The sequence below is a fragment of the Cupressus sempervirens genome, chromosome 5 (genome assembly GCF_028749045.1).
Source record: "Cupressus sempervirens isolate cs-2001-9-10 chromosome 5, ASM2874904v1, whole genome shotgun sequence".
NCBI classification, from domain to species: Eukaryota; Viridiplantae; Streptophyta; class Pinopsida; order Cupressales; family Cupressaceae; genus Cupressus; species Cupressus sempervirens.
The window spans coordinates 781,410,191-781,435,991 of record NC_143122.1 but is presented as its reverse complement, the minus strand read 5'-3'; the positions used below and the strand labels follow the sequence as shown (position 1 = coordinate 781,435,991).

At 33.3% G+C, this 25,801-nt stretch overlaps 1 protein-coding gene across 1 annotated transcript; it reads right to left on the bottom strand.

Annotated features, from left to right (window-relative positions):
• Positions 1 to 20,312: 20,312 nt before the first annotated feature.
• On the bottom strand, positions 20,313 to 22,423 carry LOC149558269 (xanthotoxin 5-hydroxylase CYP82C4-like). The gene is made up of 2 exons (XM_089832559.1): positions 21,405 to 22,423; positions 20,313 to 21,304 (listed from the first exon to the last, which is right to left on the bottom strand). The coding sequence occupies exons 1-2, from the start codon at positions 22,302 to 22,304 to the stop codon at positions 20,684 to 20,686; spliced, it is 1,521 nt and encodes a 506-aa protein (XP_089688685.1). The 5' UTR covers positions 22,305 to 22,423; the 3' UTR covers positions 20,313 to 20,683.
• Between the last annotated feature and the right edge of the window lie 3,378 nt (positions 22,424 to 25,801).

Below are 25,801 nucleotides of genomic sequence, written 5' to 3'. Positions count from 1 at the left end.
AATGACCCTAAAATAAAGACAGGGAAACACGGAAATAGAAAAATAATCTCAAAACTGTGTGAGTATCATTTATCTTTTTTAAGATCACTTCTTCTGTTTAAACCCTTAAGGTAGGTCAATCTAGATCTTTGTTAATCTTTACTACTAAACATATAATATTTATTTATATCTACAAACTTTTTAATTCTCTTTATAATCTTTATTTGTATTTTGTTATTAGTTTTAATTATGGTAAAATTATATTCTTAAATCCATTACATCATATTTTATGATTGTTAATGCTGTAAGATCAGTTATTTCTCCCTTTCATAATGATATGGTTAAAGGCACTATATTTCACAAGTTTTAGAAATGGAGAAATGTTAGACTGCCATTTAGAATGTTGATATCAAAATACTTAGTGAATCTTAAAATTTAGAAATAAACACCATAACATAGATTATAATTACATTGTAGTTTAACATATTCAATCTATCTTATCAATATAATTTAGTCTATAGTCTATAGATGGAAGCTTTGTTACAAGAATTTAAACTCTTGACCCAAATATTGTATGTACTTATTAATTTTTAAACAAAATTGAAGTGATTTTCCATAATAATTTAAAAACAATTTTTAGAAATTTCTATACAAGTCTTCTTTTCTTTCCTTCACTAACTCTTTGTTCGCCTACTCCTTCCAAACTTATTATATCTTCCAGACCACCACTCCACTATTTTCATAAATGCTCATCAAGGCTGCAACAAAGGTAGGGCTTGCGAATTCACTCATATTTATTTAGTGAATCTCTTTATTTTATGTACATTAAAAAAATCTTGGGGGACACAATTTCTGTGCAGGTTAAAAACAAGAGCCGCTATACATAAAATATGATAGGGAGAGACGTTTTCAGTGAAGTATTGAACATGGTAGATTTGATTATCATACTGGAATAGATCTTATTATACACAATGAGCTTTATCTTGTAAAATGATTATCATACTGGAATAGATCTTATTACACACAATGAGCTTTATCTTGTAAAATGATCACACCAATAAAAATCTGAAATGAGATAACTTCAGACGGGGGCAATCGGCCAAATGTATTGGACATCTTCCCCATCCACATGAGATCTTAACTGATGCAACCAGTGTAATGAATTTAACAAATCTTCCCCGCCTCTTATTAGGGTTGTCTGGCGTGTATAAGTTTGCCTATGTTGAAGTACAATCTCATCTCTAATATGCTTTGGTATATGACTGATTTGAATTGTTTTGGCTTTTTTTTACGGTTTATTGATTTTCATTCAGCTTTTTATCATTTTATTTTATTTTCATTTGGTATTCATTGATGTGGTAAAGGATTCATTCACATCTTTGAATCTTTCTCCTAACATTAAATGAGTTAACATTGAATGAATTTGTCTGGTATTTAATGAGTTTTTTTTGTGTTAAATTTATTTTTTGTGTTATTGCAGAGAATTTTTGTATTTTTGTCGTTCTATGGAATGCAAGTTGAGATGAAGAGTCTAAATTCAGATTTCGTTTAATGTTGATTTGAATTTTTTTTTTTAACCATTTTATATTTGACTAGGAAATTACAATACATATAGTTTTCTTAAGTTCATTCTCTTTGAAAATTGAACGAGCTCAAATTAGTTAACATCAAAAGATGTAGAGTGCATGACACGACCCACTAGGTGTTATTTTTTATAGTTTTATTAAATTTTAAAGAAGATTAATTAAAATTTGTTTTATTATAAATTTTATATATTTTAAATAAATTTGTTCAAAAGATGAATTGAAATATTTATATTGAGATTGTTATTATTATTGTAATTAATAAAATTAATAGATTTTTTTCTGAAATAAATAAAAATAATTTATATTTAGATTATTTCTATTTTATTGTTTATTTATTTTTTGATTTAGTTTTTTAAATTTTCATATATTATTAAAAATATTAATATATATAAATTATTTAATATTATAAACTAATAATTACATTTATAGTCTTATTTTTTAGTTGGTTGAAAGTGAGCCTACTTAAAATTAATTGTAGGATGAAATCATTTAAGGAAAATCAACATTCCAACAAATTCAAAAAATAAAAATAAAAAATACAATTATTACGAAACTACAATTTTATTCATTTTATACATTACATATTTTATTATATTCATTAATTCAATATGTCTAAATTCTTTAAAGATATTTATGCATACTAATATAATTTTTTTAATTAGATCATGATATGTCTAAGTACTAAAATTAATTTGTAAGGTCTAAAGCCTATGATAAAAAGCAAATACCTCAATGAATTTCAAAAGAAAATAGAAATAGATAGGACTACACAACAAAAATATAACTAATATTTTAAGATATTAAAAATTATCATCACATTTATCGATGTATCAATTAATATCTATAGTCATATTTGACAATTATCATATGGAAAAATTCACATTTTGCTTGCTTTCTTATAGACAAATAATTCTTATCACTTTGTTGTGCATACATAAACTTACAACTACTATTTTATTAAACCAAAAGAAAAATGATGAGTACTGGTGTGAAACGACCCCACTATTTGAGTCCCCCTTTAGTAAGAAATGAGAATTAAATAATATTTAATTCATCTAAACTATAATAATTTTTTTAAATTAATATAACTAATATCTTTTGATATTAAAAATTATCATCACATTTATCGATGTATTAATTAAAATCTATAGTCATATTTGACAATTATCATATGGACAAATTCACATTTTGATTGCTTTCTTATAGACAAATAATTCTTATCAGTTGTGTACACAAACTTACAACTGCTATTTTATCAAACCAAAAGCAAAATGATGAGTACTAGTTTGAAATGACCCCACTATTTGAGTCCCCCTTTAGTAAGAAATGAGAATTAAATAATATATAATTCATCTAAACTATATTAAATAATAATTTTGAGTTAATAAAAATTAAAAAAATATTAAATAAGGTTTTTAAAATTCTTTTTTCTAAAAGCTAAAATTTAAGATATAATTTTTGAAAATAAAATTCTATAACTTTTAAACCTTAACATGATATTTTTCCACTAAAATGAGATAGATAAATGTCATGCTTTAAAAATGAAGAAATGTTGACTTGATATTCTCTTAATAAAAGTGAAGGTCTGGTTTAATCATTGACTTGCTAGTATCATTTTAATTAAATTAAGTAGAACTAATTTTAAATAACTCATTATTTTTTGAAATAAATGAAGTAGAAATAATTTAAAACAATTCAGTACTTTTTGAAAATCCATTTATGTGTCATGCAATGATAAATATTTGTATTTTCAAATTAAACTTAATAAGAAGTTTTGTATAAAAATACATTTTATTTCTTATTAGGTTGGGAGGGAATGAAAGGGCTTTGATTTCTCTTATAGTAAAAGATATGTAATCAACTCAACAACAAGAAACAACTAGGGTAATGAAACTGAAGCAAAACCCCAGTGAACACTACCCGAGATTGAACAAAAATAAGGATTTTCATAAGACCACCAATCTTCTTGTATTTTTGGAAGAACCCAAAGTGTTGTAAACCAAAAGCGCCAAGAGAAGGATTGTAATTAAACAATTGATCAATTCATTTCTTGTAAATCAAAAGCACTGAAACAAGGATTTTATTCAAGGATTCCAAACCCTACAATAAATAAGTAGACTCAAAAAGTAGAAGAAACTAAACATTATTAGCATGGATCTCCCAAAAGCACAAAATCCACCTAACCATACAAATTATTCCATCAAGAACCACCTAGCTACTACAAGAAATGACTTGTTGAAAGCACAACAATTTATCAACTACAATTTTCCTCTCAGCCTCCACAAAATAAGATGCCACCTCAATAGGAGTAGAAATAAGAATACAAACATGAGGGATAACCATATAGACCATTCTCCAACCAAACAAAGATCCCTACCTCTAAAGGAGAAACCCCCCGAATTTATGAATTAGAGAAAGAATAATAGAAGAATACCATGTCATTCCCACAACCAAGCCATTGTAAAGAGCCCACCTCTAAAGGAGTTTCCTTCACCTCCATAGAATCCATGGCAGAAGAAGTCCAACTAGTAGGAGTAAGAAACCAATGCTAAAAGAATTAGGTCCTCCAAGTATTAGTCATGGATACAATTCCAACAAAGCCATGACCCAATAAAAAGTAAGAAGTGTCATGCCCAAAATTTGAACAAGACACACACACACACACACACACACACACACACACACACACACACACACACACATAATTTTTTTTAAAATTTTTTTGTGAAATATTTTAAGAAATCATATCAAATCATTAATAGATTATTGCTACAAATTTCAATTACTTTTAGTCATATTCAAGGAAATATTTAAACTTAAATGTATTCACAACATTGAAATGTCTCTTCAGATATTACAATCACAATTGGATCTTTACAATAAATCTAAATTACATAAATAAAAATCTACATGTGTTGTTTTATAATACAACACTTTTATAAATATCCATAATAAATCATCTTCAAATCTCCAATAGAAAATAAAATCTTCCAAGCTTTTCTTCAACACAAATCCATTTGGAAACTTGTAGAAAAAAAGAAACACTAAAAAACCATGGAGAGCTCACCTCTCAACCTAGGCCTCTATGAGACCACCCACTGAGCTTGGAGAACCAAGACCAATTGGATAATAGTCAAGCACAAACACATAAAACAACAATTATAGGTTACATCATTTAACATCCTTTTTGAGATTATACAATAGGTTTCCATAACAACCAATAGAATGGGTGAAGGTGTGCCCATAACCCTGAGGAGAAGACAAATACAGAAACCCAAATTTGTCTTCTCAAGGCATACAAAATAAATACCAACTGTCACAAAGATTCTCCTCTTATCACCCCCAAAGTGCATAATAATATATTTGCACATGTAGCCCATACTACATGCTTATCCCTCTTCTTTCCAGGGAAGAGACTCTGTGCTCAAAGGAAAGGCCTAACTAATCCCTTCACCCGAGGCTACTACTTCCCTCCCAAGGGTGAGTGATTTCCTTTCACACCCATAAACATCATACTCTCAAAATCAAAGTAAAAAGAAGACAATAGAGATTTATACACACCCAACAATACAATATGGACAATAAACAATACACATATGCATCTATAACAAAATTTACATAGATTTACATATAAGAAAAAATTACAATAAATAATTCCTATAACATGGCAAAAGATATGACCTTTCTTTGAGCAATGGAAAATTAATGATTTGAGAAGAGCCCTCTATCCTTAATGCAATATCCAAAATAGAAAAATCTCTAAAACTAGAGAATTGGTGAATGATAACTCTATTTTCAAATTCCTCTTTTATAGGAAACTAAATTCTTTTTTTTTCTCCATCATGAAAGATAAAAATCACTTTAATACCGTCTAAGTTTCCCTATTTGATTGGAACCCCAACTCACTGAAGATAAGGTGAGAAATTGGATAAGACTTTTCCCATTTTCATAATACTTTAAAAATGGAATTTTAAAAGGGTTAGACAATTTATTAAAACTAAAGTAAAGTCAAAATTAAAGCCCTAGCATATAGTACTAACATGTAGGTAACTTAATTTCACTAAAAGAACACCCTAGGACTCTAATAAAGCCCTCTAAAGTCACCCTAAACTTGAAGTCCTAATTTAATCAAATTAAGGCATTCATATGACAATATTATGCAACAAGATATAACTTAAACATTTCTAATTGGTTAAAATAAAGGTTGGGTGTCTTTTTCCAATATCTCAATCTAACTTGCCACTTAAACACATAACAACACAAGTGTCAAGTGACACTATAAAATATACATTTAACATTACCAGTGGCAAACCAATTTTCACAAAATGAATCAAAACTAAAATACTCATCCACATTACATTCACAAAGTAAAATACTTAACAATGAGGTTAAGATCTCTTCACATTAGATCTAGCCTTGGCATTCCCAATTAATACAAAGGTATATTCTTGGTTCTCTATTTTACCATGATTATTTCCTGCACACTCAATTGCATATTAGTAGTCCAAGATAAATAAACCATATGCATATATAAATCCTAAATCAATTTTATATTCATAACTAGATCAAAACATAAATCATTTCTAAACCCAATTTCAAATAACATTTTTCTATTTCTAAACCATTATGCATATATATTACTAGCATAATCAAACTAGACATGATACCACCATTTGCAACATTTCATGATTTTCAAATATATAACCCATCTTAGCTTAGCATTCAAACATAATTTCATACTCCTCAACAAAATAGCGAACCAAGTACATGAATATAAATAATAATAGAGTGCCATCAATAAGTTATAACATCATAATTAATCACCATAAAAATAAAGTGTCCCATAGTATCAAATAGTCTAAATAATTGTTCAAACTAAGTCCAACATATAAACAAGTCTCAAAATATAAAGTCTTTGAAATATAAATAAACTTCTATGATGGGCTAGGTTGAGGAATCACAAGAAGGAAGTAGATAGGGTCATTGAAAAATTATAGCAACCATTTAACTATCATCAAGAAAAAAACTAGCAAAAACACTACTACTAACAATAGAGCCCCAAACAAATTTAGGGGTAGGAAAAGATAAACCCAAATCATTAGAATCCAACAACAACATAGAATAATTGGGAAATCAAACTAAAAAATATACCTTCAAAGTAGAGTCATTAGAATAATTCACAACATAAGAAAAAGAGTAGAGAAAAAAAAATCCTTCCAAGACTAATTATGTCATCCACACCAAAAATACTATCAATATAATTTGGAAGAGTGAGTAAACACCTCTTCATCCAGTGTCCATTTTACCTCTTCATCATACATAGCCACCAAATGTGGTAGGCAAGAGACTTGTCCTCAACTTTACTTTTATTTCCATTATACACAAAGCCTATTTGTCCTAAAGGAACACCTACATTTCTACCTCCTCAAATTGATCAAGAGGAAGAAAAAGAAAAAGAATTCATAGTTCATTATCATTGCAATCTTCTAGGATATAAAACCCATTTCCCTTTCAAAAGGGACCCAAGAATCTACATCACTAGAGATAGCTTCCTTTTCACTAGATATTGCATTTCCATCTCTACAATTGCTACTCACCTTAGCCAAGGGTATCCCAAGCCTAAACAAAAGGGGCCTATTGATCTAGAGAATTTTCTAAAGATTTAATCTCTGAAATAGATGACAAGATAATAGGAGAAAGTCCCAAAAGGCTTCTCAAACACATGAGACCCAAAGAACTTTGAGGCCACCTCAACATTAATTTTCTCAAATAGGGCATCACACCTAAGCAAGATAGCCATAATCACAAGATCCACAAAGGGATTCAATTTTAACATGGATAGAGACACGTGTTAAAATCAAAACCCCTAGATGGAAAATGACAAAAAAACTCCAAATGATTGTTAAAAGATTTGAAAATAATAAGCTTACTCTCAACTTCCAAAGGACCCACAAATCCTCTCTAATGTTCACTATATAAACCCAAAAAACTCCACTAGAGACACCACAATCTAGGGAAATTATAGGGATAGGAATATCAAAAACAATATAAAAGTCACTAGTAACATATATGTTTGAGTACAAACATTATTGAGGGTGGGGGGATCAATGGTTAATTAAAACTTAGTTTTTTCAACTTTTTCAATTTATAACATATAGTTATGAAACATTAACAAGATATGCAAAAAGAAAAAAGTGTACAATTTGAACATACATATTTGTTGATGTAGAAGAACTAAGATATAAAGAGGAAGATAAGTCTATCTTTCATAGTGTTTTCAACATAGAGTTGAAATTTTATTTCATCATTTGTATTATAATGGAGATGATTCTCTAATTTGTAAACCAATTTGTTTATTTTAGAAGTTGGTGCTTTAGATAAAAGGGATTGGCATTCCTTGAAATCGATGTTTCTAAAATAGGGTGTTGGTGCTTCCTAGAGTTGTAGCTCTAAAAGATTTATCCAAGAGGCCAAAACGTTTCAAATTCAAAGTGGTCTTTACCCTAAATGGTTTTCCACTATAAAGATCTTCCTTTACATACGATATTTATCAAAATATAAAACACGCTATATGATATGAAACCACTTAATCTGGTAGTATGGTCACGTATTTGAACAAAGAACTTCATATAAACATACCTCTAAAAAAAAAACAATAATTGCCTTAATAACACAAAGTGCCAAATGTTTTATTATAAGGTAGTCAATTAGCCAACTTTAATATTATTTATAATTGATTATAAATCTATAAATGTGTCATCATATACCTCTTATCATTTTTTTTTTAAGAAACCATTCATATATATCATAATTTAAAGAAATCAAACATAGTCTATACGTTTCTACCCTCTCAATAGCTTGCAAGCTTTTTAATCGATCGTGAATCTGACCCAAATTTTGTAACTTTCATTCAAAAAATGTAGTATATTTTAGAGGAATGTATTTCTGTCCTATAAAAAAAGGTTGTCACCATTTAGAAAATTATTGCATGCCCCAAACTACAATTTCACCAAAACCTTCTAGTACTATCATAATTGTTTGTAACTACCTATTGTCAACAAAATTTTCCTTTGTCTTTACATGTATCTTTAGCAAAATAATTTCAAACCATTTTAGAGGTGTCAAAGAACTTTCTAAAAATGTATAATGATTTGGGTATTCATGTTCATTTGGTCTGTCAAAATTCAAATCGACCAAAATTGGTCATTAAAACAATATAACTATTTTTGTTATCCAATTTAGACATTAAGTGTCAACCAATAACACTTTTAAAAATGGCCAATAGAATTATTTTACAAATATCATAACTAAGATAACCATATCATATCATCTTGTAAATAACCATTACAACTACATTTTGTGTACAAACATCACAACTTACTGAGAGAGTTGACATCAATGCCTTATTGACATTAATGACAACAACCAAAGACCGAATATGAGAGATTAAACATACTCCCCCCTTGGCATTTATGTCCATATCACCCTCTGTAGATACATGTGGCACATCTATATCATGTATCATTGAGAACTCATGTATAAAATCCACGCCAAATTATCATATCCAAATCATAACTTCATTAATCATGTTATGATTTCCTCATACTTTTTCTCCTTCTTTGACATCAATGAAAAAAGAGATATACCATGGTTTGAATGTAAAAAATTATCATACAATATCTTTCTAAAATCCATCATATACTGATTAACTTATGAAAGAGAAGAGAGATATAACCCTCAATCTCATTCTTCATGCTATCTTTCCATGTTAATCCAATTTGTTTCTAAGAACCCATTTAACACCTATTACATTTTTATTTTAAGGTATACGTACTACTTCTCAAGTCTTCTTCTCAATTTGACTTGGTTCCTTTTTTCATAGCTTTCACCCCAAAATGATCCTTACTATCTTATTTATATGATTTAGGTCCAATTTTAGATATAAAACAAATAGTACCACATTCATTCAATGCGGTCACTTTTCTTATTTGAATACATGTATGTTTGTCCCCAATAATCCATCCTTGGTGATGATATTTCTTCAATCTTGTTCATATTGACTTTGTACCTATTGGTTCTAATGTGTATGTTTGATATTTTGTCTCTTCTTCACTTTCTTCAACTTTCTTATCTCATATTTACAAGTTATTATCATTGTCTTAGAGGAGATATTGTCCATTCTTGTTTCCTTTTATCATGCAAAACTCCATCAACTTTCACATGTACACTTTCAACATGTTTATTCAACCTTTTATTAAAATATTTGTAGGCTTTAATTTGAAAAAAGACATCTTAAATGTTTTCCTTCATTACATCTTGAATCAAATCTTCCCATGTTATCATCAAAGTTCTCAGTGAAACATATACCTACAAAAATTCCATAAAGTTCTCAACAGAAGTAGGATGTCCATACCATAACTCATAAGGAGTATATTTAGTTTTTACCCTTAGTTGTGTTCTATTTAAAGTATACATTGTTATGTGACCTACTTCATTCTAATATCTGTATGAAATTTTTGATTCATCTAACATATACCTTTCCATTTCTTTCATTGCTTGATTATTTCTCTCAACAACTCTATTTTGTTGAGGTTTCATGGATGTTGTATATTTTCTTTTGATGTCATGTTGCTCACAATAGTCAACAAACTCATCTAAAGTGAAATCACCACCTTTATCTAATCATAAGCACTTGATCTTCATATCTAAATCCTTTTCAACCATTTTCTTAAAATATTATTAATTTTTTAAATGGCTCTAGTTTATGTTTTACAAAAGTTACCCATGTCATTCTTGTAAAATCATCTATAAAAAACATGGAGTATTTTTCACCATTTAATGGCATTGTCTTTGTAGGACCACATAAATTAGTATGTACTAATTATAATAGCCTAGAAGAAAAAAATTATCAAGGAAAGAATTATTCCTTTATTTATTTGGGTATGTGTAGGATCATGGTGTGCCAAAAAGTGGTGATGTGAAAAAAGTGGAGTTCTAAAATGTCGAAAAGCCTTTCAAAATCCACTCTGACATTTTTCCACCCATCCCGATAACAAAGCAAAAAGGTTAGACCAACTCTTATTGGGTATCTAGTCCATCATCAAGTACCTACTATTGGATTAGATACCTGAAACTTGTGACTACAAATTTAAAAAACAAACCTAAGAGCAATCATTTTCAATTATTTTTTCTCCCCATTTCAGGTATCTGATAGCAAAACAGGTATATGATATTGGCAATTTCAAGTAAGTAATATTTTTTGTAGAGGTAACGAATTAAAATTGTGAAAACCCACCCACAAATTGAGTTTTTGGAATTTGAAGAGAAAAGAACAAGTTGAAAGAGATGAGTAACTCATAGTAGATTTGTAAGCAAGTGGTGGTTGCTCATGGTATTCACAAGTTTTAATGAGTGGGTTTTGATCAAATCTTGTTGATTAACCACCTCTTTCCAAAGATTCTAAATTCTTCACTTTCCTAATATGTACAAACAAATGATTTGGTTTTTTGTAGAATAAATTCAGGTTGAGAAGGAAAGATTTGAGGATGCAAGGCTACCATGCATGAACAATAGAGCACAATCCTTGATTTGTCAACAAGATTACTAAGGATTCTAATAGAATCTACACCACCTTATTACATGTTACTTTTACAATTTCCAAGATAAAAATTAATGCATATTAGTCATAAAAAAAACATATATTTAGTGTGACAAGGAAATAAACCAATTTGCATGAGCCAAATATCATATTGTCTCTATATGTTTTCTACATGACATTAGAAACACTATACAACATAGTTTAAATTTAATTTTTCTAGCTTTTATATGAGAGACATAAGGACCCAAGATGTGTTTAATAGTGTAAGATTATACACATCTTCAATAATGTAGAAATTGAAGGCATATATCAATGGATGGAGCAGGAGGTGAGATTTGATAATGGCCTCCATTGGAACTTCTATGAGCATTATTAGTCAAAGCCCCTCACTCATGTCAATTAAAATGCCCTCTAAAAGACATAATATGAAAAAGATATGAATATCTATGAAGACATAAAAGGAAAATTGTAAAAATGCTCCAATATGATGTGTCTATCTCAATATTTAATTACAACATCAATATTTAATTATGACATTTACAACTGCACAGATCACTATGTCATAAAGCATACCAAATCTATATTAAATTATTGTACCTATTCATTCAATTCAATCGAGTCAATAAGATTTTTCCAACACCAAACTTTATAAAAAAAATATTATTTTATACAATTTTTTTTTCTAATCCACAAATAATTGTAGCTATCAAGCTAACAAATCACCAAAACACCAAATTGGCTTGAAAATGCATCGCTTATTTTGATTTATTCGATTGAATTGAGTCAATAAGATTTTTCTAATGTCAAATTTTATAAACAAAACATTACTCTATTCATTTTTTTGTTCCAATGGGGGTTCGTAGCTATGAGCAATGTTGTCTAGTAAAGGCATAAAGATTGCAAGCGAATTAGGCCAACAAAAGTCACTACGCAGAGTTTTTGCTACTCAATATGACAACATGAACATATAGGTTGAAATATTTTTGGCAAAGACAAAATGACTAAGGGATATTCATTTTACCAAATTTTCATTGGGCACAATCTCTGTTTCATCTCTTATGAGGTTAGAGCTTTGCACTCAATGGGACTTATGCCATAATTAACTCATTTAGAACCATTTTATTTCATGCATAGACAAAAAAAGACCCATTACCAAATTATGTTTGATACAAAAGTACTAACCCTTGATTGATTCCACCAATTCAATATATTATAAAAACTTACATCATTATTATACTTTAATCAGAATAAATTATTATGCCGAAGGCATTCCCTATATGAAGAGGAGCTCTATTTTTAATCCAATGTCTGCTAATCTTAAAGAGATAATGACTACCATTTAATCAATTTGATGGATCCATTTTTTTACCACTTTACACGTCATTTTTCTGGTTGTTTATGCTAATCTTCTAACTTTTGGATGAAAAGGTATTGTCTTTCTGTTGATGTAAGTGGAATAGGACAAATTGATGTTGAAATGTTCTTGCACCTTTTCCATTTGCCTTTGCAGGTGGTCTAAATAATGTTGCTCAAATCTCATGACTACATCCATTGGTCACAAATGCAATAGAAAGTTTTAATCATTTACAATGTATCTTATACATGTCACATACATAACATCATATCTTATATCACACTATAATACAAAAAAAATCATATATTTGAAACATGATATAAATGAGAGAAGATTTAGGCAGGTGATGGCTCTTGTGCATCTGGACTGCGTCGCGAGCTAGGGCACCCATGCCTGAGCTCTGTTTCATGTTCTCTCTGTTAGCTGTGCAGGTGGGTGATTAGGGGTTTACAAGGTGTAGAGTTGGGTGGCTTTTCCTACTAGGTTGTGCTCTAGAGGAGGAGTTTCTTGCTGCACGTGGGGAAAGTGTGGAGCTTTCCTACTGGACTGCGTTGTTCGTGGGCAGTGGATAGGGTCGTTTGGGGTTTGATTACTAGTGGTTTTGGTCAGTTTTTTGTTGTGAAGGAAGGAGGAGTGAAAGTGTAGCATTGAAGTTGGTAGGGATTGGATTAAGGGTCAAGGGTTTCCCTTTTCATTTCGTGGATTTTGCAAATGGCGGATGATAGGGGGGAGACAACAATGTTGAGCCCTCGTATGGATTTTTGAGTAGCTTTAGGCCCTAAGTTTTCAAATCAAGGGATGAAGACTTTTGACAATAATCTGTTCTCTCTGAACTCTGGGAATGTTGATTTGGGATCATCTAATGGCTCAAGGATTACAAAGACCAATGGTTGTCTCGAGAGGTACAAGGAGAGGCCAAAATTGGTGGTCCCGGTTGAAATTATTGCGGATGATGTTGAATATTATTCACATCATTCCCTATATTGTAAGTTCTTAGGGATGAGGGTGTCCTTGCAATTCTTGGAGGTTTGGGATCGGAGGACCTGGGAGCCGGAAGGGGAAATGGAGATAATGTTGTTGGCGAACAGCTATTTCATGGTTATTTTTAATTGTATTGTTGATCGCAATAGGGTGTTTAAGGGAGGCCCTTATTTCCACAATAAGGTTGGGTTGTTTATCAAGCCATGGCATGCTGGCTTCAACCCCGTAGAGGAGTTACCTAGTCATGTCTCGATATGGGTTCGGTTACCAAGATTCCTTGTAGAATGTTGTCAAGATGATGTGTTGCATCTTTTGGCCTCAATGCTTGGAAAACCTGTAGGGACTTCATTGCATACCTTGTGAAAAAAGGTAATGACTTTTACTCATATTTGTGTTGAAATTGATCTAAGTAGACCTTTACTAGATGCAATAGAGATGTGTGCAGGTTCTTATTCTTGGGCATAGCAATTGGACTATGAAACTCTACCTTTTCGTTGTCACCTTTGTCAAGAATATGGTCATTTGCAGTGAAGATGCCCAAGGAATAAACCTCTAGAATACATTTCGTCACAACCTATGAGAAATCCTCCTGAGATAGATAAAGGAAGGGCATTTCTCCTGGTGAGGCAGGTGTTTCTAATGGTTTTGTTCTAGTCAGGGCACAAAATCAGAATAGGGGTCAAAAGAGGTCTTTTAAAGAAAGGCAAGATGATACCTTTAATAGGTTTGAGGTGTTGGATGAGCTTAGCCAATAGGAGCTAAACTCGGGTTTGATCAATTTGGACCATGGGCCTATGGACTTAGCTCAGGAGGATCCTATCATTCATTCTACTATGGATCACCTAGGGGACGAGTGTAGGCAATTGATTTCTAACCAAAAAAAGGGGACTTTTGAGGCATAGGAACCCTTGGCCATTGTTACAATAGTAGGTATGGATTCTCTAGCTATTGAGGAACACATTGGTTCAAGTTTGACAGTGAAGATTAAGCCTCCTCCTAAATTGGGCATTCTGCAGAAAGATATCAAAAAGGGTGGGGCAGAGAAACTTGTTAAATCTAGTCAAAAAAAAGACATGGAAAAGATTAAATTAGCTGGTGAAAATTTAGTGGAGTCAGGGGCAGTTAGGCCTCTAGATTCTATTTTTTCATGCCCCTCAAAATGATTGTTTTGTCATGGAATGTACGGGGCTTGAACAATAGCCCTAGACAAAAAGTGGTTCATGAGTTAGTCAGAAAACAAGGTCCTGATGTTCTCTTTTTGCAGGAAACTAAGCTATCTATGGAGAGTATGCAAGGTCTGAAGCCTAGGTTGTGGAGTAATGGGGAATGCCAATGCATTGGAGCTCAGGGTGTTTCCGAGGGTTTGGCTTCTTTATGAAATTCTCAAAAAATCCAACCCCTTTCGTGGATTTCCTCCAAATCCTCTCTGTCCATGATTGCTACCTGCCTTGTGATAGGGGAGGTCATTTTGTTGTCCAATATTCATGCTCCTACTAATTTCCAGGGTAAACAAGTTTTGTGGTCTCACATTAGGATGATTCATAGCATGTTGCCCTTTCATCCTTGGATCTTAGCTGGAGATTTCAATGCTATTTGTGAGCTGGCTGAGGAGCGGGGTGGTATAGGAAGATTGGAGCCTTTTACACTGCCGCTTCAAGAAAATATTAATTCCTTGAACCTTGTGGATATTAAACCTAGAAATGGATAGTTCACCTAGAATAACCGTCAGAGTGGAGAGTTTTGTATTGCAGAAAGGTTAGATTGGTTCCTGGTTTCTTGTTACTAGATTGGAGGGATGTGGTCATCTTGCTTTGAGGTCTTGTATTGGAGAGGATCAGACCATTGGCCTATTAAACTATCTGTAGAGTCAACTCAAGTACTTTGGAAGCCTTCCTTTAGATTCCAACTTATGTGGCTTCGAGACTCTTCCTTGTATAATTTGGTCTTTGATTAGTGGAAGCTAGGTAGACTAGCCTATGGCACTTCAATGTGTATTTTTGTTAAGCTTCTTCAATATGTTAAATTTGAGCTCAAACAATGGAATTGTTTCCACTATGGTAATGTCTTCCTTAAGAAGATAGGAGCCCAGACTGATTTGGATGATATCACAAGAAGGATAAGAGAGGAGGGAGTAACATATGTTTTGCTTCAGGATGAGGCTTGAGCTATAAAATTGCTTGAAGAATGGGAATTGCAAGAGGAAATGTATTGGAAATAGAAGGCACAAATTGAGTGGCTTTAGGAAGGGGACAAAAATACAACTTTTTTCTTCAACTCTGTGAAAGCTAGGAGACACAGTAACTCTATCTCGGGGTTGGTGAATGATAGGGGAGACCATCTTTCTTCCTTTCCAAAAATGTTTAAGGAGGCAGTATAGTACTTTGAATCTCTCTTTAGAGAGGACTCACAAGGTGGGTCTCCTGAGGAAGCTCAAGTTCTTTCATGTATCCCCTCTCTTATGACTGAAGATATGAATCAGTAGCTCATGAGGGATATCTCTCTTGAGGAGCTTGAAGGGGTTGTTTTTAATATGAAGAAAGGGAAGGCACCAAGTCCTGATGGTTTCCCAATTGAGTTTTTTCAAGAGTGTTGGGATATCATTAAATTTGACCTCCTGGTTGTGGTTCATGAGTCTCAACACAATAAGCAGATGTTAAGGGCTCTAAATGCTACTTTTCTAGCTCTTATCCCCAAGAATGAGGTTGCTGATAGGTTGAGCCAATTCTGACCCATCTCTTTATGTAATGTTATTTACAAAATTATTTCCAAACTTATTGCAGACAGGTTGAAGAAGGGGTTTGCTGATTTGATATCCGAGGAGCAAAGTGGCTTTGTTGCAGGTAGGTAAATTCTAGATGGGATTGTTATTGCAACTAAGGTCATCCATTCTATGGCTAGATCAAAAGATAAAGAGATGTTTATAAAATTGGATATGGCCAAGGCATATGACAGAGTAAGGTGGTCTTTCCTGCGGTGGGTTCTTAGTGCCTTTGGCTTTGCGGAGGATTGGATTCAATGGGTTTGGAGCTATGTTACTTCAGTCTCTTTCTTAGTGCTTCTTAATGGGAGCCATTCTGAGCTTTTTGGGGCTTCAAGGGGGCTTCATCAAGGAGACCCTCTCTCCCCCTATTTTTTTATCCTTTTGGTAGAAGTCTTGGGGAGATGGATTAAATAGAATGTGGAGTCTGGTTCTATTCAAGGTTGGAGGTGGGGTGGAGCCTTACCCCTGCAAACCCACTTCCAATTTGTAGATGATACTGCTTTGATGGGGATGGCTACAATGAGGGAGACATCCAATCTTCATAGGGTCTTGGATTTGTACCTGGCTACCTCAGGAAAATAGATTAATGAGGGAAAATCGTCCATCTACTTCTTCAATACTATGGGCTCTATCCAACAAAGGATTGCTCACACCTTGAGATTTCAGATTGGGAATCTTCCTTTGAAGTATCTTGGCATTCCCATCTTGGTGAGTAGGCTTCCCAAGGAGTCATGGCAAGTTACTTTGGACAAATTTCAAGTGAAAGTTAATCACTGGACTCATCGTTGGCTATCCTTTGTTGGTCATGTCTAGTTGATTATATCTGTTGTGCAGGCTTTTCCCATTTATAGATGCATGCTCTAGGTTGTGCCTATGGGCTTTCTTAAGGATCTAGACTTTGTGATATGCCATTTTTTATGGTTGAGCTACTTGGAGACCTCCAAATGGTGTTTGGTTAGATGGGAAGTGGTGTGTAGTCCGAAACAGTATGGGGGACTAGGCTTGAGGCAGTCAGCTTTGACAGGAGAGGCGTTGGCTGCTAAACTTTATTGGCAATGGTGTAATGAGTAGGATAAGAGTTGGGTGATGGTTCTCTCTTAGAAGTATCTTCCAGGGATTCCTCATTCCGATATTTCCAGGTATCCACTTGGGGGGAAGGGATCTATGATTTGGGATACTCTAGAGAAAGGGGCTAAGCTTATTAAGGATGGATTATTTTGGATTTGCAAGAGTGGGGAGGAGGCCCAATTCTGGTCAGACTCTTGGGATGGATATCCCTCAATCTTATCTCAAATTCCTAACCTTGTGTTTCTTTTCCAGCAGTTTCTAGAGGTGGGCTGATCATGAGTGAGTGATTTTAAGTCCTTTCCCCCCTGTGGTCAGATGGAAATGGCTAAATGGAAGTCCCCAAATGATTGGCCGATTGCTGATTTACCGGAGGAATGTGCTATGCTACAAAATATCCTTTCTAATAGAAGGTGTTTTTCCCTCCAGGAGGATGATGTGCTTGCCTGGTCTCCCAATTCTATGGGGACTTACACAGTTGCCTCTAGGTACAGCAGATTGATGTCTCAGAAGATGGTTTTTCCTGAAGTGCAGTGGTGGAAGATGGTCTCGAACAAGCTATCTTGGCCGAAATGTAACTATTTTATCTAGATGTTGGCTTTGAATAAGTGTCTGACCTAGGATAATATTCAAAAGAGAGGATTCCATGGCCCTTCTATCTGTGTTATGTGTGGGGCTAATGAGGAAGATTCTTCCCATTTGTTCTTTCGCTGCTCTTTTGCCCTACAGCTTTGGCATTTTTGGTGGGGAATTTGGACAGCTCCTTGTTTTCATGCATCCTCCTTGATTGAGTTTTGGCAGGGGATGGGGCGTCCCCCCTCTATGGCCCCTTTTCTGCAGGAGGTGTGGTTTGTGGGGCCTATCTTTTTATTATGGAAGATTTGGTTGGAGCGTAATCGAAGGATTTTTCGTGGAGAGCAGAGGCTAGTGCAACAAATTTGGCAGAGGTTATTGAGCATGATTCAAGAGACAGTGGAGGCTAAGTGTGAAGTGGAATTACCTTTGGGTAAGTGAGATACAGAGTTGGTGGAGAGATTGGGGACTTTGGGGTCTTCTTTGGCATTAACCAGGGTTAAGAGAAGGCATCATGAGAAGCAAAAAATTGATAGGGTTGGTAAATGACATCCTCTCTCCTATGGGTTCTTGAAGATTAATACTGATGGATCTTCAAGGGGTAATCCAGGTCCGTCTGGGATTGGCGGGATTGGTAGAGATGTTATGGGCTTAGTGATTTTTTATCTTTTTGATTTATGAAGGGATTCAAACCATTAACCTGGTGAAAAGGTTGGCTATCCTTACTGCTCTTGAGAAAGCTCACGCTCTAGGATGGAGAAGAATAGTTTGTGAATATGATTCCTAGGTTTTGATCAACATGCTTATTGAACAAAAAGTGGTTGATGTGAATTGGCAATTGGCTAGGATTGTGCAACAAATTCTGCAAATTAGTTCTTTGATGGAAATGGTGACTTTTGCCCATATTCCAAGGGAGTGGAATAGGGCAATGGATTGTTAGGCAAAATGGGCTTCTAAACATGCTGAGAGATGGAGAATTGAGGAATGGGAGTTGGTTTCTCAAGAACTCTGTCTGGACTTAAGGAGCATTCTTGATGAGGATAGGGTTGAAAATGATGTCAGATGATGGTGCTGGCTATTTTATCTCTATTTGGGGCTGTCATTTTGTTTCTTCTCGGGACTTTATGACCTTGGTTTCTTTGTACTAGTTTTTTTTTATATTTAATAAAGTTTTTACCCCTTCCAAAAAATAAAAAATAAAAAAAAATGAGAGAAGATTTAATATAGAAGCGATAGATAAACTCAGCTGAATGAAATGGAAGAAATCAATAAATTAAGAGGAGGATCAATTCATTATTTTATAGTCAATGTTAGACTTCATCCACAATCAAAACCATCACAAATGAATTTGCCCCACTAAACACACAAGCACAACGAGGACCAAGTGGAAGATCTGATAAATGGTAATAGCTCATTCATGTGCAATGCAAATTGTATCTAGATAGAAGATGGCTGAATTATGTCAATGGATTAGGAATGTCCCTGGAAGCTCTCTCCCAAATTACTTAGTTATTTTTCACATTCGTGATTGCTAGTGTTATAGGCTACCCTCTACTTTTTGACTTTATTCTAAGCATCTATTTAAACCCCTTCCTCTTCTTGCTTGTTCCCTTACCACACTTTCTTATTTGTCTTTGCATCTTCCAAATATGTACTCTCTTGCCAAAAAAATTGCTCTCCTCACCACATCTCCTATTCTCAATCTTCATCTCATTTGGTACGACAATTTCACTTCCACCTAACATGCCACTATTGTCGACTTTGTGCAGTCTTTGGGAGTAGAAATTGGCCTATAGAGGATGCCCCATCCACATTAAACTTGCAAGTTTTGCCTTTCACATGAAGGTTGGGGAAGTAGAAGTTGGACTAATCTTGTTCTCTCGGAAAGTCCCTCAAAAGAAGTAACATTCCAAACCTGGTGAATGGTGCGATCAAATCCAGAGCATCTAATTCTTAGCCTATGAAGTAATTAGGAAATTTAATAATACAAATAAAGCATATTGTCAATAGCCACAATTGACTTTCACTCTATATCTCAATATCCACACATACTCTATGTTCCTCCTTTCCTATCTCATCTAAGTTGGACATGCACATGCACACAAACACAATGCAATTTCCTCTCACTATCTATCATTGTCTCTCCCCCCCTCTCTTTTAAGCAATTTTATAAATATGAATTTGATTTTTTTCCCTCTCCCTATCTATCATTGTCTCTTCCCCTCTTCTCTTTTCTAAGGATTTTTTAAAAAATGATTTTAAAATTTATTCTAATAATTATGAGAATCAATAAATAATTAGTTTTTCTATTATATTTTATATGAGTTAGTGAGAAAGAGAGAGAGAGATGTGGGAGGTGAGGTGTTAATGAGGTAGGTTACAAAATAAAGTGATCATATATCTTACATATGTGTATACGAAAATAGGTCACAATTTTTCCTTATTGTCCTCCCAATAAGGTAGGGTACAAAATAAAGTTTTCAATTGACCACATATCTTGGGTGTGTATACAATAAAATAGACCACACTTTTCTCTAACCCACATGTATTCCCCTACCTATTGCACATCGTGTGTATACAATAAAATAGACCACGCTTTTCCCTAACTCACACGTATTCCCCTACCTATTGCACACCAAGATGGGATTGCTAGTAATTAAACAAAAAAGTTGACAGCAAGGTCGAAGTCGTCACAGCATTACATCATAGGAGAGATTTTCTGTGTCCAAGCTCAATTACATAAGAGGCAGCTTCTGAAACTCTCCATTCATTCCCGGACATCCATATCAATAGAGATGGAGGGGCATTCGAGGTTTGACAATGGCCTCCAGCGGAACTGCTCTGGGCATTGTGAGCCCCATCCCCTCCCTCATATCAATCACAGTGCCTTCTGGAAGAGACCACTCGAAGCTCTGTAGCAACCGCGCCAAGGCGTACTGGACCACTACTAGTCCCAGGTACATTCCTGGACACATTCTTCTCCCTGAACCAAACGGTATCAATTCAAAATCTTGCCCTTTTATATCAATCACTTTCCCTCCATTAAAAAACCTTTCTGGATTAAATTCCATTGGATTGCTCCACACGGCCTGGTCCCTCTGAATTGCCCACGCATTCACTAACACTCGCGTTCCTACAGGAACATGAAATCCTCCAATACTACACTCCTCTGCGGCCTCATGGGGGACTAGAAGGGGTCCCGCTGGATAAAGCCTAAATGTTTCCTTCACAATGGCTTGCAAATAACTAAGCTCCTGCAGATCCGATTCCTCTACTGCCCTCTCCCTTCCCACATGTCTGTCGAGCTCCTCCTGAGCCTTCCTCAATATGTGTGGGTTCTGCAACAGAGCCGCCATTGCCCATTCGATGGTCACAGCGGAAGTATCTGTACCTGCGGTTATCATGTTCTGCACAACAAAACAAAATTGGGAACTGCAACTGAGAAAAGAATCAATGGCAAATTTAGGGCTTTTCGAAATTTAATACAAAGGGGGAAGAAAATCATACAAGGGCGGTGGCTTTCACTGCATCGTCGTTACTGTCAGATTGAATTTCATTGTTGTCTACCGCAGAGATGAGAAGATCAACTAAGTCCTGAGTGTGCAATTGCGTCCCCTGTTTTTCCCTGTGCTCGTTGACCAATTTCTGCATAAAGGCGTCTCTTTTCTTCTGCAGTCTATTCATGGCGGATATGGGACCCAGCAGATCGAGCCACTTGAGAAAAGGCAGGTAATCTCCGACTGCCAAAACACCAAGCAATAAGAACGTTTCTTGAACCATCTTCTTCAGCTCACGCCCTTCTTCCAAATCCTCCGATCTATGAGGTCCTCCCGAGACTCTCTTGCTGGCAACCATGCGCATAATTATATTGGATGTGAGATCAGAAAGCCTCGATTTCATGTTTACTGGTGCTGAAGAATTCTCAAACAGGGCACGGATGAGGGCGGAAACTTCCTCTGTGCGTAGGTATTTGAAGGAGTCGATTCTGCTGGCAGACAAGATTTTCATGACGCAAATCTTCCGAAGGTTTCTTGCGTATGAATTGTAGGGTAGTCCGCTGAACATTTTGTTGTCATATCCCAAATGCTTTGTTGCAGCAGTCTGTGGGCGGGAAGCCAAGGCTCTGTCATTTGATGTAAAACATTCTTTTGCGAGGTCTGAAGAGGAAATGATGAGGACTGAGCGGAAGCCAAGTTGAAGATGCATGATGGGTCCATACTTTCGAGAAAGTGAGGCTAAAATCCTGTGAATGGGCTTCTTTTCTTTCAGAAGATGCAGATGCCCAATGATTGGCCATGATGGAGGATGCGGCGGCCTGCCATTGTTGCTCCTCGCGTAGCCTGCAATCAGCAGAAACGTTGCTGCTGCAAGAGAAACAACAATGACGGTTGTTGCATAGAACTCCATGATTATTCAGTCGAATCATGCAGAGAACAGGCCCTTAAGGGGAATAGGATTGCATGATTGCTGGGTCTCCTTAAAAACAATGCGAAATAAGCAATGTCATGGAAAACGTCAACCTTATATTTTTTTAATAATTAAAATGGAAGAAAGATTAGATGCAGTGCTATATTTATCTCTTTAGTTCTTGGCTCTTTTTAAGTCAAATGCTCGTGTTCCCATTATCAATAATTTGAAGCTAATGTGGGTCATACCTCGAATGAATAAATATTTGTTTTGCCATAAGATCTTACTTTTAGTGGGAAATTATGATAATATATAATGTTGTATCTCTTAACTTCAGATAAAACCGTTAACTTCACATGATCTTTTTTCCTTGCTACTTCCAATTTTCTTTACACGTCCTACAAATTAATTAAACTGCTCTCTTTTATTTGATTTCTTTATTCTGACTTACAAACCCACATTTGACAGCAACAAAAAAAAAACCACATTTTTAAACATTACGTAACTTACCTCTGACCAGTAACTTCAAACTAATATTTTTCCTCGATCCAGAACCTTTGAATTTAGAAACGGTGCATACAATATTATTAAACAAAGCTCATTGACAACTTTCTCTGACTAGAACCTTTACGGAGCAGATCTCCTAGCGAGCCTCTACGGCTTCCTAAATAAACAATTAATCCTCCAACTTGAATTCTTCGCAACTTTTATCTCCTTATCTTCTTACGATTATCTTTCTCCCTTGATCTCTGCTGCTATCCTTCTTTGGTACCAGCATCTTAGAAATCTGCAATTTCTCTTTCTAATGACCCTAAAATAAAGACACAGAAACACGGAAATAGAAAAGTAATCTCAAAGTTGTGCGAGTGCTACAGCAATTTTTTTTCATATATATCATTTATCATTTTAAAGATCAATTCTTATGTTTGAACCCTTAAAGGTAGATGTTTGTTAAGCCTGTTACATTAATAAAACTTATTATTAACTAGTCCAAGGATTAGTCAATATGAGTTAAAAATAAAAGGTGTTTGATTAATTACCTATTTCATCTATCATGTATGTCTGAAACTTTAAAAAAATAATTTGACAATAAATAATAAAAATATTTTTTTCTCATTTACTTCTAAAATAATGTAATATTATTTCTTCAAAAATAAGTTCATTTAGTCAACTCTTTTTAACCAATAAAAATACAATAAATTTTAAAATATATTTAATTAAAATAATTACAACTTTACTTTCTATAAAAGTAACAGGAATATTACAAACTTGTAGTTTAATTTTTAAAAAATTCACATCACATACATGCAAGGAAAGAGACATGTTTTAGGTTAAACTAAAAATTAGTACACATAAATAAAGAAAAGAGGCATGTTTTAGGTTAAAGCAAAATAAATAACACATCAATGGAAGTCTTGGATTTATTCAAAAGTAAAGTAATTATCAAATCAAAGTTTGTTTCAAATTGTTTTTTAATTTAATTATTCCATTAGTCAAATATTCCATTTAAAATTTATTTGTAAACAATATATCTATCAATATAGAAATTGTGTTTTTGTGTGTGTAGATAGATATAGATATAGATATATATAAGTGTAATAAAACAATATGGATAACATATATATAAGTTCTTCTATTTAACTATTATAAATTTAGTAAAATCAAAATTATTTATAATTTTTTATTAAAATAAAGATAAATAAATAATTTTAATAAAGAAAATGAAAAAAAAAAACTCATTCTAAAACATTCCATTTATTCAACAACATCCACATCATCCAAAATTAGCAACACCTCATGTTTTCCTCCCAAAGATCTGTCATTTAATCAAATAGTTACCCTTTGAAAAGTAAATTTATGAAGTTTAGCTATTACAAATCACAATAGAATAGTGATTGGTTGTTTCGAATTTGTCTAAGGTGTCTCTTGTAAAACTTGATAAATGAATGAGAATAAAATAAATGTGCAATTATATTTTCCAAATTGTGTAAAACATGGAACAAAGCTCTCAATCAATCCAGTTGATTGCTTCTCCAATAGTCTTCCTGAGAAAGATGTTCCTTTTCCTTAATCTCATCATCTTCAAAAGGAAAGTCTGGTAACATATACAATCAACAGAGAGTGGATCAAGACATTACACTTGAAAAAGAAATTCTTTCCTAGCTCATAAGATATTAAAAACATAATAATTTAATTTCCTACTTTTTTATTGCTAACTAGTAGTACTGTACTCAGGCAAGACTGTAGCTAACATGCGACCCCCTTGTTTTCTCTTATTGCTATTTCAAAGCAGGATACAAAAATTTCAGTCTATGATCAATAGAGGACACTTCGCATAATATTGATTTCAATCCATTAAAACTTAAATACACTTAGAAACATGATTAACTATCTAGAAATCTATTGGAAAAATGTACTTTCATAAGATAACATGGAAAGGTTGTTCAGACATCAGTACAGTCTCTATTTTATCTAGAGCTTTCTTATATATCTATGTTTCTTATAAATCCTGAATATATTTTCCTTGCAAATCTTGAATATATATTTCCTTGTATTCTTTTGGGATTATCAAACTTTAAAAAAAAGACATTATCATGCAACCTTGCGAAAATGCATTTTAATGAGTTCCTGCACCTTAATAGAAGCTGTACTGATGCATGAAGAACAACCTTATGATGTCTTATGAAAATACATTTTAATGACCAGTAAACCTTATATTGTATATTGTAGCCACTAAATAAATATGTTTTACTCCTTCTAGAATCCGTTAAAATAATTAATACAATTAAGTAATACGTTTTAAATCCGAACTTTCAAATATAGGAGTTCCACTATTTACACATCTTGAATGGAATTTATAGAAGTCAAAAAGCAGAAATAAGATCAACTTTATTTAGTTGTAGAGCAAATTAAAAGTACAACAAGAAATTATATAAGACTAAAAATAGGATAAATTTATCTAGCTGTTGAAAAATTATTTAGAAACAACAAATTAAAATAGAAACAATTATGATAATTATGGTAAATCTTATCTTCCATACAATTAGAATTTTGATAAATATAATATCTATTATATTAAATATATTTATATTATTCATGAATCATCTATATTATATGTATTATATAAGATTTTAATTTTATATTGTATAATATTATAGGTTGTAACATGTAAAAGAAATTATGAATTTTATTATTGAAAAAATATTGTTAAAAATATATTTAAAACTAAGAAAAATCTAAATTGTAGTGCCTGTCCTTAGTTCACATTTCTATTATCAATGTCGAACTCTTTTAGGCTAGTTTTATGCTCGATGTCTAGTAGTATTAATACTAGATTATCAGATATTGTTTTACATTTAGTTGATTTTATGATGATATTACTTGGTATTCTACATTTAATGTATGCATGATGACTATTACAATGTTTTTTTAGTTATTGATGATAATTAGTTAGATGGTTTATTATCCTATGTGCTTTCTTATGGATACTTACCCCA